This window comes from Balaenoptera acutorostrata, chromosome 1, assembly GCF_949987535.1.
Source record: "Balaenoptera acutorostrata chromosome 1, mBalAcu1.1, whole genome shotgun sequence".
Classification (NCBI taxonomy): Eukaryota; Metazoa; Chordata; class Mammalia; order Artiodactyla; family Balaenopteridae; genus Balaenoptera; species Balaenoptera acutorostrata.
In genome coordinates this window covers 38,493,351-38,507,891 of record NC_080064.1, presented here as the reverse complement: position 1 = coordinate 38,507,891, position 14,541 = coordinate 38,493,351, and the positions used below count along the sequence as shown (strand labels likewise).

Here is a 14,541-nt window from a genome sequence, read left to right as displayed (position 1 = left end):
AGGACTTAGACCTCGGACCTTTTCTCTTATTCAACTATGTTCATCTTCAAATAACATCTATAGGCTGACAATTCCTGATTTTATACATCTAGCCCAGAACTTTCTCCTGAACTTTAGATTCTTCACATAGGCTGCAGGATCCTCCGCTCTTGGATGTTCACTAGGCATCTCAAATGTAACATGTCTAAAACCAAAATGTTTTTTCCTCTTTAAACATGTTCCTTTTATATATCCTTCTTCACTCCAATAAATGACAATTCCGTTCTGACTACTTAAGATAAAAACCTTGAAATCATCTTTACCTTGTCTCTGTCTCTCATATCCATATCCAGGCCACAGCATATCCTGTCAGCTCTCTCTTCAACATATATTCAGAATCCCACCATTTCTCAGTGTCTCCACTGCTACTACCCTTGTCCAAGACACCATCATGTCTTGCTTAGATTATCTTTCCACTCTACCCCTTCCCACTTTGAATGGTCTCATCTCAACCTAGCAGCTAGAATGAGCCTTTTAAAACACGAAATAGATGATATCATTCTGCTCAGACCCTCTTGTGTTTCCCTATCTTACTCAGCAAAATCCAAAGCCATTACGATGACCCCATAGGCTATTAAATGATCTAAGCTCCTTTTATATCTTTTACTTTGTCTCCCACTACTCTCCTTTTTGCTCATTCAGCCCCAGCGTCACTGGCCTCATTGCTGTGCCTGGAACATGCCAAGCTTGCTTCTACCTAAGGGGCTTTGCACTTGCCGTTCCCTCTGTCTGGAAAACTTCTCCCCCAGATATCTGCTGTGCTAGCTCCCTCACTTCATTTAGGACTCTGCTAAATGTCACCTGAACAGAGTGGTTTTCCTTGTGTAACATGTATAAAATAGCAATCTCTCCACCCCCCAGAATGATCTCTTCCCTTTATTCTGCTTTATTTTTTTCCCAAAGGACTTAATACCAGTTGATATATCTAGTTGTTTATTTTATATGTTCTATCTTAATGAAAAATTCTTTATCCTCTTTGTAAAGATGGAGATACATTCCTCATGCTCCTAAACTGGAAGTTCTGTGAGAGCATGTACTATATCTGGCCTGCTTATCATTATGTCCGCTGTGCCTCATACAGTTCCTGGCACATAGTAGATGTTCAATAAGTTTTTTTGAATGAATGAGTGCTTTTTAGCTTTTCTCTAGCAGAAAGACCAGCTTGCATTTACTGTGGGTATATGTGTGGGTATATACAACTATAGAAACTGCGTATGATTAGGTGGTCCTTCTAATGTACATTTTACAGGAATAGTTCTTCATCCATCTAAATACTCACCTTCTGAGCATTAAATTTAAATCAATCCACAGATTCAAACCAATTGTGTTTGACCTTTCACAAATCCCAGTGGTTCATTTATCATGTGTAATGGCATGGCATAAAGAGATACAGAAGCATATTTTTTCCCCATTAAGTCTGCATTCTGCTATAAGAACAGTTGAGTGGGAATGGTGCAGTATTTTGCTATGATATAATGAATAAATCTGCTCTGGTTTTAGATTATACCTTATGGGACTTGTAAAACATTGCCATTTTAAGCTTTGGTTATAAATTATCTTTTAAGGGACCATTGGATATGATTCAGTAAGCAAAAGTGGTCTAAACTATTCAAGCATCAGATTACATCCATCTAATATAAATGACTCTTCAAAAGCTGTACTTTGTAAAACAGTTGAATGACAGTTGAATCATTTACATATTGTGATAGCTTAAATAAATAGTCATTTCCAAGAATTATAAGCAAATATAAAAGACAAAATAATGTAAGGTGCTAGATTAATTACTGAGTTATAAATCATTCAAGGAGCTTAATTATGTTTGTGCATTAACAATAAAACCTTGAGTGCTGTGTTGGTGTATGTGTGACAAATGGTTATCATCCCCCTTCATGTAGAGATTGCTTCTGCTTCCCTCCACAGACACACAACCACGTATCTTTAGATCCCAAAGAGATTGTCCCTGTTCTTCCTGATATAGAACTTAATTTAAAAAATTCATTCAGAAAATAAACAAAAGATACAATTTACTTGTTTTTTTTTTTTTTTTTAGTGATTATTTTTGCTAAATTTGTTGATACTGGAAGCTGTGTAAGTATGCTGACCTTTAGTAGCCAAGATATTTTATAGACAAAAGAAATAGTTGTAAAAGAATATGATATTATGTATACTTCTACACACATAACCTGTGCCTTTTTACCCGTTCCAGTTTCATTAACATAGTAAAAACTTGTTTATAATGTGACACCAAGCTTTCATATCTCCATGTGAAAGTAGTACTTCAATAGAATTTTTTGGGAAAAAAATCTACAGTTGTTGTCTTGTTGTTCACAGGAAGGGAGGCAATAATAAGCTAATAAAGATCTATCATCGAGATGGTAAATATGGCTTTTCTGATCCTCTGACATTTAATTCTGTGGTGGAGCTCATTAGCCACTATCATCATGAATCTCTTGCTCAGTACAATCCCAAACTTGATGTGAAGCTGATGTACCCAGTGTCCAGATACCAACAGGTATGATTACACAATTTTTTTTTTGGCCATGCCGTGCAGCATGCAGGATCTTAGTTCCCCCACCAGGGATCGAACCCGTGCCCCCTTCAGTGGAAGTGTGGAGTCTTAACCACTGGACCGCCAGGGAAGCCCCATGATTACAGAAGCTCTTGATAGCTAATCGGCAAGTCATTATTTAACAACATCATTTGATTCTAACTTACCAGGCTTATCAGTTAGAAAAAAAAAAGAAATATAGACGTTTAAAATTTCCTACTTAAGACTTAAGATATTTTTAGAACTTATTTTGTGGCCACTATTCCTTAATAGCTTTGTTGCATGTGTTTATTAACTTTATATAAAAATACTTCTGTTTATGTTTCCTATTCTTTATTTCTTTTGTTTACCTGTATAGGATCAGTTGGTAAAAGAAGATAACATTGATGCAGTAGGTAAAAAACTGCAAGAGTATCACTCTCAGTATCAGGAAAAGAGTAAAGAGTATGACAGGCTATATGAAGAATATACCAGAACATCCCAGGTTAGTATATTTTTGTTGTTCAGGCCAATAAGTATGCAATAAGTATTATAGTTATATCAGATTTTCTATAATTTTATAATTTTCTATAATTCACCTGACAATCTTTAGCTGTCTTAATATCTTTTTTTAATTTAAAAAAGTTTTAAATTTATTTTTATTTTTTATTGATGTATAGTTGATTTACATATAAAAATTCTTAAATATATATATTTATGTATATAAATTATTTTTCAGATTCTTTTCCATTATAGGTTATTACAAGATATTGAATATAGTTCCCTGTGCTATACAGTAGGACCTTGTTGTTTAAGCTGTCTTAATATCTTTTTGTTTTTAATTGAAGTATCCCTGATTTACAATGTTGTGTTAGTTTCTGGTGTACAGCAAAGTGATTCAGTTATACATATACATACATATTCTTTTTCATATTAATATCTTTTAATATCAAATAAACTAGTTTGAATAATAACCAACTTATTATTGAATAAGTTTTCAATAGGGTATAAACACTGTGCTCCTGTACATCTTTATTCCTCCCCCTTTATATTGTTACTGCCACTGATTACATTTTTATACATTGCCAATTAGCATAGATTTATAATTATTGTTTTATGCATTTGTCCTTTAAATCATATAGACTTTTTTTTTTTTTTAAAGAGCTCCTGACTTATTTATTTATTTATTTATTTATTTATTTAATTTTTTGGGTGTGTTGGGTCTTCGTTTCTGTGCGAGGGCTTTCTCTAGCTGCGGCAAGCGGGGGCCACTCTTCATCGTGGTGTGCGGGCCTCTCACTATCGTGGTCTCTCTTGTTGCGGAGCACAGGCTCCAGACGCGCAGACTCAGTAGTTGTGGCTCACGGGCCTAGTTGCTCCACGGCATGTGGGATCCTCCCAGACCAGGGCTCGAACCCGTGTCCTCTGCACTGGCAGGCAAACTCTCAACCACTGTGCCACCAGGGAAGCCCTAAATCATATAGACTTTTATATTTACTTATCCAGTTACCTTTACCAGTATTCTTTATTTCTTCATGTAGCTTTTTTTTTTTTTTTTAAAGGATTTTTCTTATTTATTTATTTATTTATTTATTTATTTATTTTTGGCTGTGTTGGGTCTTCGGTTCGTGCGAGGGCTTTCTCCAGTTGCGGCAAGCGGGGGCCACTCTTCATCGCGGTGCGGGGACCGCTCTTCATCGCGGTGCGCGGGCCTTTCTCTATCGCGGCCCCTCCCGTCGCGGGGCACAGGCTCCAGACGCGCAGGCTCAGCAATTGTGGCCCACGGGCCCAGCTGCTCCGCGGCATGTGGGATCCTCCCAGACCAGGGCTCGAACCCGTGTCCCCTGCATTAGCAGGCAGATTCTCAACCACTGCGCCACCAGGGAAGCCCTTTTTTTTTTTTTAATATTTATTTGGCTGTACCAGGTCTTAGTTGCGGCATGTGGGATCTTCGTTGCCGCATGTGGGATCTTAGTTGCAGCACATGGGATCTAGTTCCCTGACCAGGGATCAAACCTGGGCTCCCTGCACTGGGAACTCGGAGTCTTAGCCACTGGACCATCAGGGAAGTCCCTCTTCATGTAGCTTTGAGTTACTGTCTAGTGTCCTTTCATTTCACCCTGAAGGAGTCTCTTGAGCATTTCTTGTAGGGCAGGTCTAGTGGTAACAGACTCCTTCAACTTTCGTTTATCTGGGCATATCTTAATTTCTCCTCCTTCATTCTTGAAGGACAGTACTGCTGGTTATAGAATTCTTGGTTGACAGTTTTTTTTTTTTCTTTCAGGGCTTTAACTATGCCTACCCACTGCCTTCTGGCCTCTATGTTTCAGATGAGAAATCAGCTATTAATTTTATTGGGGGTCATTTGTATATGACAGGTTGCTTCTCTCTTGCTGCTTTCAAAATTCTCTCGTTGTGTTTTGACAATTTGACTATAATGTGAAATACTTGTTTTTTTATATCTTTGTCTATAGTTTATAATTGTTAACTGTGAAGGGTATTCCAGTATTACTGTGCTTCATGGTACCTTGTTTTGACCCTAGAATTAATGTTCTTGATTTCTCAGCCCCAAAGCCCTTGATCTTATTTCTAAGCTAGTGTCTGTGGTGGGCAGTGTAAAGGTAGAGACTGCACCAGGAACCTCAGGACTGGAGGAGTTTATTAGGGGATATTGGCCTGTGAGGATTATAGGTTAGGTATGAGATATAGTGCTGATTGGGGAAAGGTGTGGGATTACAGTGGCCAGAATTGCCGTAATGGTCCATTTTTCTATGTGAGATGTTTGATTTCATTTTATTTTCAGGTTTTCTTTTACTAGTTAATTAGTTATTCAGAATGATTTTAATAACTTTTTTTCCCTTTTCTGATACTTGTGTTGTGTCTGTGGTGTGCCTGTGTGTGTATGCTTTTTTTACACTGCAGATTTCAGCTTTTCTGTATTCCGTTACCTCTTCTAGGTGCATTATCTGTGATGAGGCTAGTGTTTCAGTTAGAATGGGGAAAAAGTTACTGAGGAATCAACATACGTGGTCAACATAAGGGGATGGTGAAATTATCATACATATAATAGAAGGTTATACAGCTATTAGAATAGTTTTCAGAAATTATTTTAAAACTTCTTGATTTTTAAAAAGTGAAAAAGTTATATAAATATGTATGTTAAATTCAATATAAATGTTGCTGAATTCTATGAATTATATCACACAAAGTAAAAGTCCTCATTCCCCAGAGGCAACTGCTGTTATTAAGTGCTTCTTAGGAATTCCTGATGACCTGAGAAATGCTAATGATGTAGTTTCAGGTAAAGGAGACAGCATTTAGAATTGTGTATACATGATTTCAGCTGTGGGTGTACCTACTCACCTGAAGGGAGAAGACTTTATAACAATATGCTGGGATGTTTTGGGGATAGAATTAGAGAGATTTGGGGAAAATACAGTTAAAATAGAAAGAAGGAAATAATAAAAATAATAATATGCATGTATTATTCTATAAGAAAAATGGCATTTCTTCTTTTTGAAACAAAATGAACACTACCAAACATAAAATAGATAGCTAGTGGGAAGCAGCTGCATAGCACAGGGAGATCAGCTTGGTGCTTTGTGACCACCTAGAGGGGTGGGATAGGGAGGGTGGGAGGGAGGGAGATGCAAGAAGGAAGAGATATGGGGACATATGTACATGTATAACTGATTCACTTTGTTATAAAGCAGAAACTAACACACCATTGTAAAGCAATTATACTCCAATAAAGATGTTAAAAAAAACCAAAAAAAAACCCAAAGTGAAATGAAATTATTCTATAACCATCAAAAAGAATAAGGCAGTCTACATTTACTGATTTTGAGTGGTTTCTAAGACATATTAAGTAAAAAAAAAAAAAAAGTGAGGTACAGAAAAATATATGTGGTAGAGAGAAGCCCGTGCGCTGCAGCGGAAGATCCAACATGCTGCAATGAAGATCCCGCTGGCAACTAAGACCCGATGCAGCCAAATAAATAAATAAATAATTTTAAAAAAGAAAAATATATGTGGTATACTGTCATTTATGGTTAAAAAAAGAATTTGGAAGGTGTTATATATTTATATGTACTCAGAATATCTCTGGTCAAAAACTGATATACTCTCTGGGGAAGATAATTAAGGCAATGAGGGTGCAGGAGTACGGAACTTAATCTTTACTATTCTTTTATATTGTTTGATTTACTTTTTTCTCTGTACATGTATTACCTTTTTAAAAAATATAAAATGAACTGAATTGGAATTTAGGAGATTTATTTTCTAATCCTGGTTATGTTAAAAACTAGTGATGTCCCGTGAGAGACATCACTTGTCCATGCTTCAAGTTCCCATCTATAAGATGCAGATACTGGCAACTACAGCTATATTTGAGTGTGAGTGTGTGTTTGTGAGAGAGAGAGAGAGAGGGAGGGAGAATCAGGTATAAAAGGTTAGCACAACCATCCAAAAACATTTATTGAATACCTAGTCTAGGTATGAAACTATATTTGACTCTAGAAATACAGAGGGAGAGATGAGGCCCTATTTTGTAAAAGTGCAAAGTATTCTGACAATATTTGTTAAATATAATGTGCATTAGTCAAAATAGCATACTTTAATCCCTTTCCTCTGCATCAAATAAAACAGTGATGGGTTACTATAATTGTGTGTGTATATTTATTTAAAGGGCAACGTATAACGCTATGTTTAATCTCACAAAAACATTGAGTAAAAGATTCAAAAGAATATATATATAATATGAGTGTATTCTATAAGGTACAAAACCAAGCAAATGTTAACTTTTAAATTTTGGCTGTGAGCATAAAGTGGTAAAACCATAAAGAATAACAAGGAAATGATCATCATAAAAGCAGGATAATGTTATCACCAAGGCAGGGAAGGTGGAGTGGGAAAAGGCAGGGAGTTGTGATCCAGAAAGCATACACAGGGAATTTCTGGGGTGCTGTTAGTGGATGTTCATTTTATAATAACTTGTTAAGCTGCGTATTTTTTATGTACTTTACTGTTATATCTCATGCTAAAAAATGATAAACATTAAAAGCCCATGGCTGTATGCAAAAACAATGTGAATATTTCTATAGATCAGAGGTGGAAGAGAAACCCATAATAAATAATCATAAATGGAACTTTTGGATCTGGAAATAAGCAGAGACAGCTGAGAGCTTGACCTCCCTGGTAGTTCCTTCTCAGTCTTCTTTGCTGATTTCTCCTCTTTGACCATGGTTCTTTTCTCCTTTCTAGAGAGTCATTCAACCTCTGGTGTGATCTCAAAGAGTCTCATGCCTTTACATACCACCTATATGTCAGTAACTCCCAAACTTCTATCTCTGGTTCTTCTGACTTCTTTTAACTCTAGACTCATATATTCAACTGCCTATTCAACAGCCCCACTTGGATGTTTAAGTAGATATCTCAAGCTTAACATATCCAAAATTGAACTCTGATATTCCACGTCAAGGCTGTTTTACCCTTTGCTTTCCCCATCTGAGTTGAGAGTTATAATATTCTTCTTACTCAGGTCAAAAGTCCTGAAGTCTCTTTCTTTTACATGTTACGTCCAGTCCATCAGGCATTCCTGTTGACTTTACCTTTAGAATATACCCAGAATCCTACTCCTTCTCACCACATCCATTGCTAATACCTTGATCTAAGCCACTATCAGTCATTTATCACAGAAACCTCCCAACTGGTCTTCTTGCCCTTATCTATACTCCCCTTGCCCTGGTCAGTTCTCAACATAGCAGCTAGGTGATACTTGTAAAACATAGGTAAGATCATAGCACTCCTTTGTTTGAGACCCACCTCTGGTTCCATGTTTTACATAGAGTGAAAGCCAGAGTTCTCTCTACAATGCCAGTATGATCTGTGTCCCTCTTCCTCTCTGACCTCATTTCTTATAACTCTCTTCCCCACTGTACTCCAGCCACACTAGCCTCCTTGTGGCTCCTCGAATATACTAGACCTGCTGCCTATCTTTGAGTCTTTGCACCAGCCATATCCTTGCCTGAAACACTTTCCCCCTAGATAGTCACCTGGCTAACCACCTCACCTCCTTCAAGGCTTTGCTCAAATGTTGTCATTCTCAGCGAGGCTCACTTGACAACTTTATTTGAAATTCCAGCTCACATTTCACTTCTCCTTTCCCACTCTACTTTTCTTTTTCCGTAATACTTCTTACCTTCTAACAAACTATGTAATTTATTTACTTGTTCTATTATTTATTGTCTGTATAACCCCCTAAACTATAAGTTCCAGGAGGGCAGAAATCTTTAAGTTTGTTTACTTACATATCCCAAATGCTTCAAATAATGCCTGGCATATAGTTAGTGTTCAATTATTTGTTGAATGAATTTATGCAAGATAATGAACCAAAGCACTCCACCCTTGTCAAGGGTGTGAAGTCAGACTCATGGTATGGACTGGAATCTTGGGGAGGGCTAACCCTCCTGTGAATGGAGGCTAGAAAAAATGGCCACTATTGCATATGGCTTTGGTTTGTGTAGAGCTGCATTTCTGCTTTCTTGTCATGACTGGAGAAAGCAGAGAAAGCTCCACATGCTGCACACATGCCCAGTAATATGGGGGCTTTAACAGCAGAATATGAGTTCTGAGCAGCTGATAAGAGACTGGGTTCTGGAATTGGAATCCCTGGTTGGGGAGCTGGGAATGGGGGTGGATGGAAGCAACCAAAAAAGCCATGAGGTCAACGCTAGAAGAGGGCTAATTCCTCTGTGTGAGAATTGAGAGGAAGACCTGAGATGGGGCTGAGCCCAGAAGAGCCTTGGAGGCTTAACGATTTGGGAGGTAGGGGAGGAGAGGGAGGGATCCAAAGGGATCCAGTGATTAGCAGTTTAGGAGATGTGCTGGGACAATGAGTGTTAAAGGGAGATTAAAGAATTGACCTCTGTTTGTGTTATAGTGTTTCTAAGTGTTATAGACCTTCTCTGTTTTTTTCTGTGAAATCTTAGATAAAATCTAGATTGCTTTGATGTAATCGAATTCTTCCCAGAGAATGGGAAGAGATGGTGTATCCTGAGTCAGAGTTGGCACAGGGTGAGAATAGGCTGTATGTGGGGATATTTGGCATCTGGATTACATACAATTAGGAGGCAAAGTGATAGGATTTAGCGATCGTTTGGGATTAGAGACAGGAATTCAGCAATGAGATCATTGGTGACCTTGGAAAGAGCAGTCTCTGTGGAATGGTGAGTACAGAAGCCAGAATAGGGCGAGTTGCAGTATGAATGAGAGATGAGGAAAGAGAGAGAACCCATATAAACAACTTTTTTAAGAAGCTTAACTGTGACTGGAAGAGAAATTAGGGTTAAGTAACTTTTTTTTTTTTTCAAAGTGGTGTTACTAGAACTTGTGTGTATGCCGTTGAGAAGGAACCTTAAACTGGGAGAGTGAATGCTGTAAGAGGGGCTAGTTGATGTGATGAGATGAAGTGCCTGAGAAAGGAAAAGGAGGTGAGACCCAGAGCACATGTAGGTAAAAGAGAAGAGAAAGGAGAGCAGGTATAAATAAAGGTAGGTTTACAGTTTCGGTGATAGGTATAATGGCGATGTTTGTGGGGGAACTGCTGCTTTGGCAGCGGCACCAAATACTTTTCCTTTGCTGCCCTACCTACCAACACACACAACAGTGTCAGTGAAGTCAAATTTTTGGTGTTTACTTTGAAGATACAGGGCCAGAAATTTTAATAGGTAATTTCTAACCTTGCAAGGGAGCCAAGACTATAATTTGAGAGTTATAGAATTTGAGAGTTATAGAATTTATAGCTAGATATTTAGATATGGGCATTGCAATAAGTTTACAATACTACTTGAGATATGTATGATATAACCTCAGCTGTATGAAACATCACAAGATTCTAGTGTCCCATATCTGCTAATTCCCTTATGTTCCAGCCCTACCGAGCAATTGCTGATCCCTAACATCCACTATTATTTCATGTATATGTCATGCCATGCCTTCTATGTGCAATGCTGAATTTTCTTCTCAGTTAAGACCTAGCTCAGATGTTGCCTCGTCCATGAAGTCTCTGTAAAGCAGTAAGTAACTTTATTGCCCCACTTTATTGCCTCTATCATGACATGAAACAAAACCTTATAAGAGTTCAGAAATCTATTTTGCCTGTATAATCTGAATCCTGGAGTGCAGGCCCCATGTTTTATGAATCTCTTTAACATCAGGCACCAAAACTTTTAAAATTCTAAACATTGAGGATTGCAATCTTTCTAGACCTTTACACATATTTCTTGATTTTCTAAAGTAAATTGAACAAAATTTAACCCTCTCTGAAGATTTTAGGAGAATCATGATTCAGAAGCTAAAGTGTACAAATACATTCAGAGCTCATTGGAATGCGGAGGACCACTTACCCTAGTGTGAATGGCTTAGCCTCCTGGGCTTCTGTTTTGTGGAGTTTTTAGCTTTTCATCGTATTCTGCATCTCATTTTAGCAGCTATTCTTCCCCTTTGCATTTTCTGCTTCTAATCAGATTAATCTACTAATGAATCTGTTCAGAAAACGCCATGCTTTAGAAATGAAAGTAAGTATAAGTAGACTCTATAGGGCTCTTCTGGAAATAAGGCTTTGCATGTTGGTGCATGAACTCCTCTGCTCTGTCTCTTCACTCGTTCAGCACCTTTTGGGGGTCAGCACTACATTAGTTACAAAGGCAGAACTTTATCCTTGTCTTCAAGATGTTCAGGGTTAATCTCTCTTAGCAACTCAGAGGCCTTTCTGTGTTTCTCAGCTATATTTCAGGTAATAGTTATTTTTCTTTTATTTTAGGGTTTGAATGATGTATTTTATATACAAGTAATATGGGTAGAAGGGTTTGTTTTGGTCCCCTTAATTTGATATTATATGGAATCGTAACAAGAATTGTAAGATTTGTTTTAAGCCTAAGGTTATAAAAAATATAAAGATAATGAAGTGTGTGTGTTTTTTTTATAGGAAATACAGATGAAGAGGACTGCAATTGAAGCTTTTAATGAAACAATTAAAATATTTGAAGAGCAGTGTCATACACAAGAGCAACATAGCAAAGAATATATTGAGCGATTTCGGAAAGAAGGGAATGAAAAGGAAATTGAACGGTAAATCTACCTAATAGCGCCAAGTGCATCAGTGAGCCGAGACGTCTTTTCTTCTCTAATAATCTCTGACATGTCTGCTTTTACGCCCTCAAACTTGGCAGTCCTGCCATATGGAATTACTTGCTGTTCCCACTAACGGCACCAAGCTGAACCTTCTCTCTTCTGCGTTCTTTCTCCGTCCTCCAAAATTGTTGACCCCGGCTCATCCTTTAGGACTCGGTTTCGATACAACTTACTGGAAAATTTTCCCTGATTCCCTAGACTGGTTTAGGGGCTTTTTATCCCCAGCCCTACAGCATCTATCCTGATCCCTAGTGTAACATTTACTGAAAGTCACACTCACTGAATTTTGAGCTTGTTGAGAGTAAGGGTGGTGGCTTATTTTCTCTGATAGCTCCAGCAGGTTTTATGGTGCCTGAGAGTACATAGTGGTGCCCATGGAATATTTGTTAAACTGAAAACCAACGGCAGCAGTCTGAGAGTAAGTTGAAGGCAGAACAAGACCATTGGCAGGAAGACCAGCCTGCATGTTGCAGGTGACTGACTGCGTCTTTGTGGTCATCAGGTTAAAAGATGGTGAAGGCCTGAACCAGAGCAATGGCATGAAAGGAGGGGGAGTTAATAGAAATGCTGAGGACTTGGTGCCTGACCAGATCTGGCAGGTGTGGGAGAAGCCAAAGATTATTCCTAGATTTCTGATATTAGTGACTAAGGGGTGTGTAATTCACCAAAATAGGAAGTACATGAGGGGAGTTCAGGGTTGGAACCAATGAGTTTTGAGGTTCCTGTGAGAACCCAAATGGAGTTGTCTGAGAGGCAGGCAGCTGGTTATTTGGATTTGGAACTCACAGTACAGAAAGCATTTGGGAGGCCAAAGTGTTGTAGGTGATGGTAGATGCTAAGCATGAGATTACACAGAGAGTGAGAAGCATGAGAAGTACTGCATCTGGCAACTAAAAGAATATTGGGAACCTTTATCAAAGCAAATTTAGTGGAGTATTAGAAAATGAGCCAAATAACATGGGGTTGAGGAGTGAAAAAGTGGATAATAAAGAAAAATGAATCACATGCAAGGGAAAAGCAAAATTATTTCTCATATTAGCACCAAAGTGTTAGTGAACTTCTCTGTGCCTAAGAATAGTATTAAGTGCTGTGAGGCAGTATAGCTTAATGAATAAAACTGTGGGCTTAAATGCTATATTAACCATTTACTAGCTGTGTGACCTTGAGTGAGTTACTTAACTCTCTGAGCCTGTTTCTTCCTCCATAAAACTGTGGATAAAACCTTGTTGAAATGCTATGAGGACTAAGTGATACACACACACACATTTATGGTAGAGAAAGGTGTGTGTGTGTGCGTGTGTGTGTGTGTATCTTGACATATGGTATCAGTAAGTGACAGTTATTACTAATAATGAAGAAATAGAAAAGAACTTGTAGTTTAGTTGCAAAGGGAGTTAAAGTATCATGATGACGTTTTAATAGTAATATAAAACTACATACTATCAAGTGACAAGTGAGTAATGTGGACAGTTGTTGCCTTAGGGTTCAGAGCACAGCAAAACTTTGTGTGCTGGAAAAGCTTAGGGCCATCATCTACTGAGTGCTTACCAAGATGTCCCAGGCACAGTTTAGTCCTTTTACATGTATTACCACAATTAATTCACACAGTAACCCAGCTTTACTTGTTCAGTCATGGCTGGATCCAGGGCCCAAACAAGATCATCAGGATTCTCCTCATGCTCTGTCTTTTGGCTCAGTTTTTCTCTGTGTTGGCTTCATCCTCAGGCAGGCTTTCCCTACGAGGTAGCAATATTAGCTACTGGGAGTCCTAGAATCACATGTTCACAACTTAGTCCCAGTGGAAAGGGAATCTCTGTTTACAGTATTTCTAGTAAGAGTCCTAGATTTGACTCTCATTGGGTCAGTTTGGGTATTATTCCCATTTCTGAACAAGTCATTGTGGCCTGAGGCAGGGATAGGATGGAATGGAACACTCTTTTTGTTTTTTGTTTTTTTAATTAATTAATTTTATTTTCGGCTGCGTTGGGTCTTCGTCGCTGCGCATGGGCTTTCTCTAGTTTGGGCGAGCAGGGTCTACTCTTCATTGTGGTGTGCGGGCTTCTTATTGCCGTGGCTTCTCTTGTTGAGCACAGGCTCTAGGGCACGCAGGCTTCAGTAGCTGTGGCACGCAGGATTCCGTAGTTGTGGCACACAGGCTTAGTTGCTCCAGGGCATGTGGGATCTTCCTGGACCAGGGCTCAAACCCATGTCCTCTGCATTGGCAGGCGGATTCTTAACCACTGCACCACCAGGAATGGAACACTCTTATTGGCCAGGCTGGGTGGTGTGGATGCTCACCTGTGAATCTGAGATGGGGGCAGGGAACATGAGGGTGCTGTTCCCAGAAGAGTAGGAATGGATATGTGCTAGGCAAAAACAGCAGATGTCCACCACACTTCAGGTGTTAGGACTGTGTTCATACTGTAGAAAGCTCCTGCTTGGTTCGTGTTTTAACCTTAATATGTCAAATATTTTCACAGAATTATGATGAACTATGACAAATTGAAATCACGTCTGGGTGAGATTCATGATAGCAAAATGCGTCTAGAGCAGGATTTGAAGAAACAAGCTTTGGACAACCGGGAAATAGATAAAAAAATGAACAGTATCAAACCTGACCTGATCCAGCTGCGCAAGATCCGAGATCAGCACCTTGTGTGAGTATTCTGGGACTATGTGAGAGGGATCCACCACCACCTGATTCCTACTGCGCTAGAGACCTTAGAGGTAGAAGAAGAGATTTGTCATTGAGAACTGGCCAGTGAGATTGTAAGAATTTAGGA

The 14,541-nt window shown here is 38.6% G+C and overlaps 1 protein-coding gene across 1 annotated transcript in view; it reads left to right on the top strand.

The window, feature by feature from the left end:
• PIK3R3 (phosphoinositide-3-kinase regulatory subunit 3) overlaps positions 1-14,541 on the top strand; it is an 87,523-nt gene that overhangs the window by 56,508 nt on the left and 16,474 nt on the right. The window contains exons 4-7 of the mRNA XM_057552642.1: positions 2,371-2,551; positions 2,946-3,071; positions 11,553-11,695; positions 14,239-14,415. Of these exons, the coding sequence (XP_057408625.1) occupies positions 2,371-2,551; positions 2,946-3,071; positions 11,553-11,695; positions 14,239-14,415 (627 nt within the window). The remainder of the gene's footprint in view (positions 1-2,370; positions 2,552-2,945; positions 3,072-11,552; positions 11,696-14,238; positions 14,416-14,541) is intronic.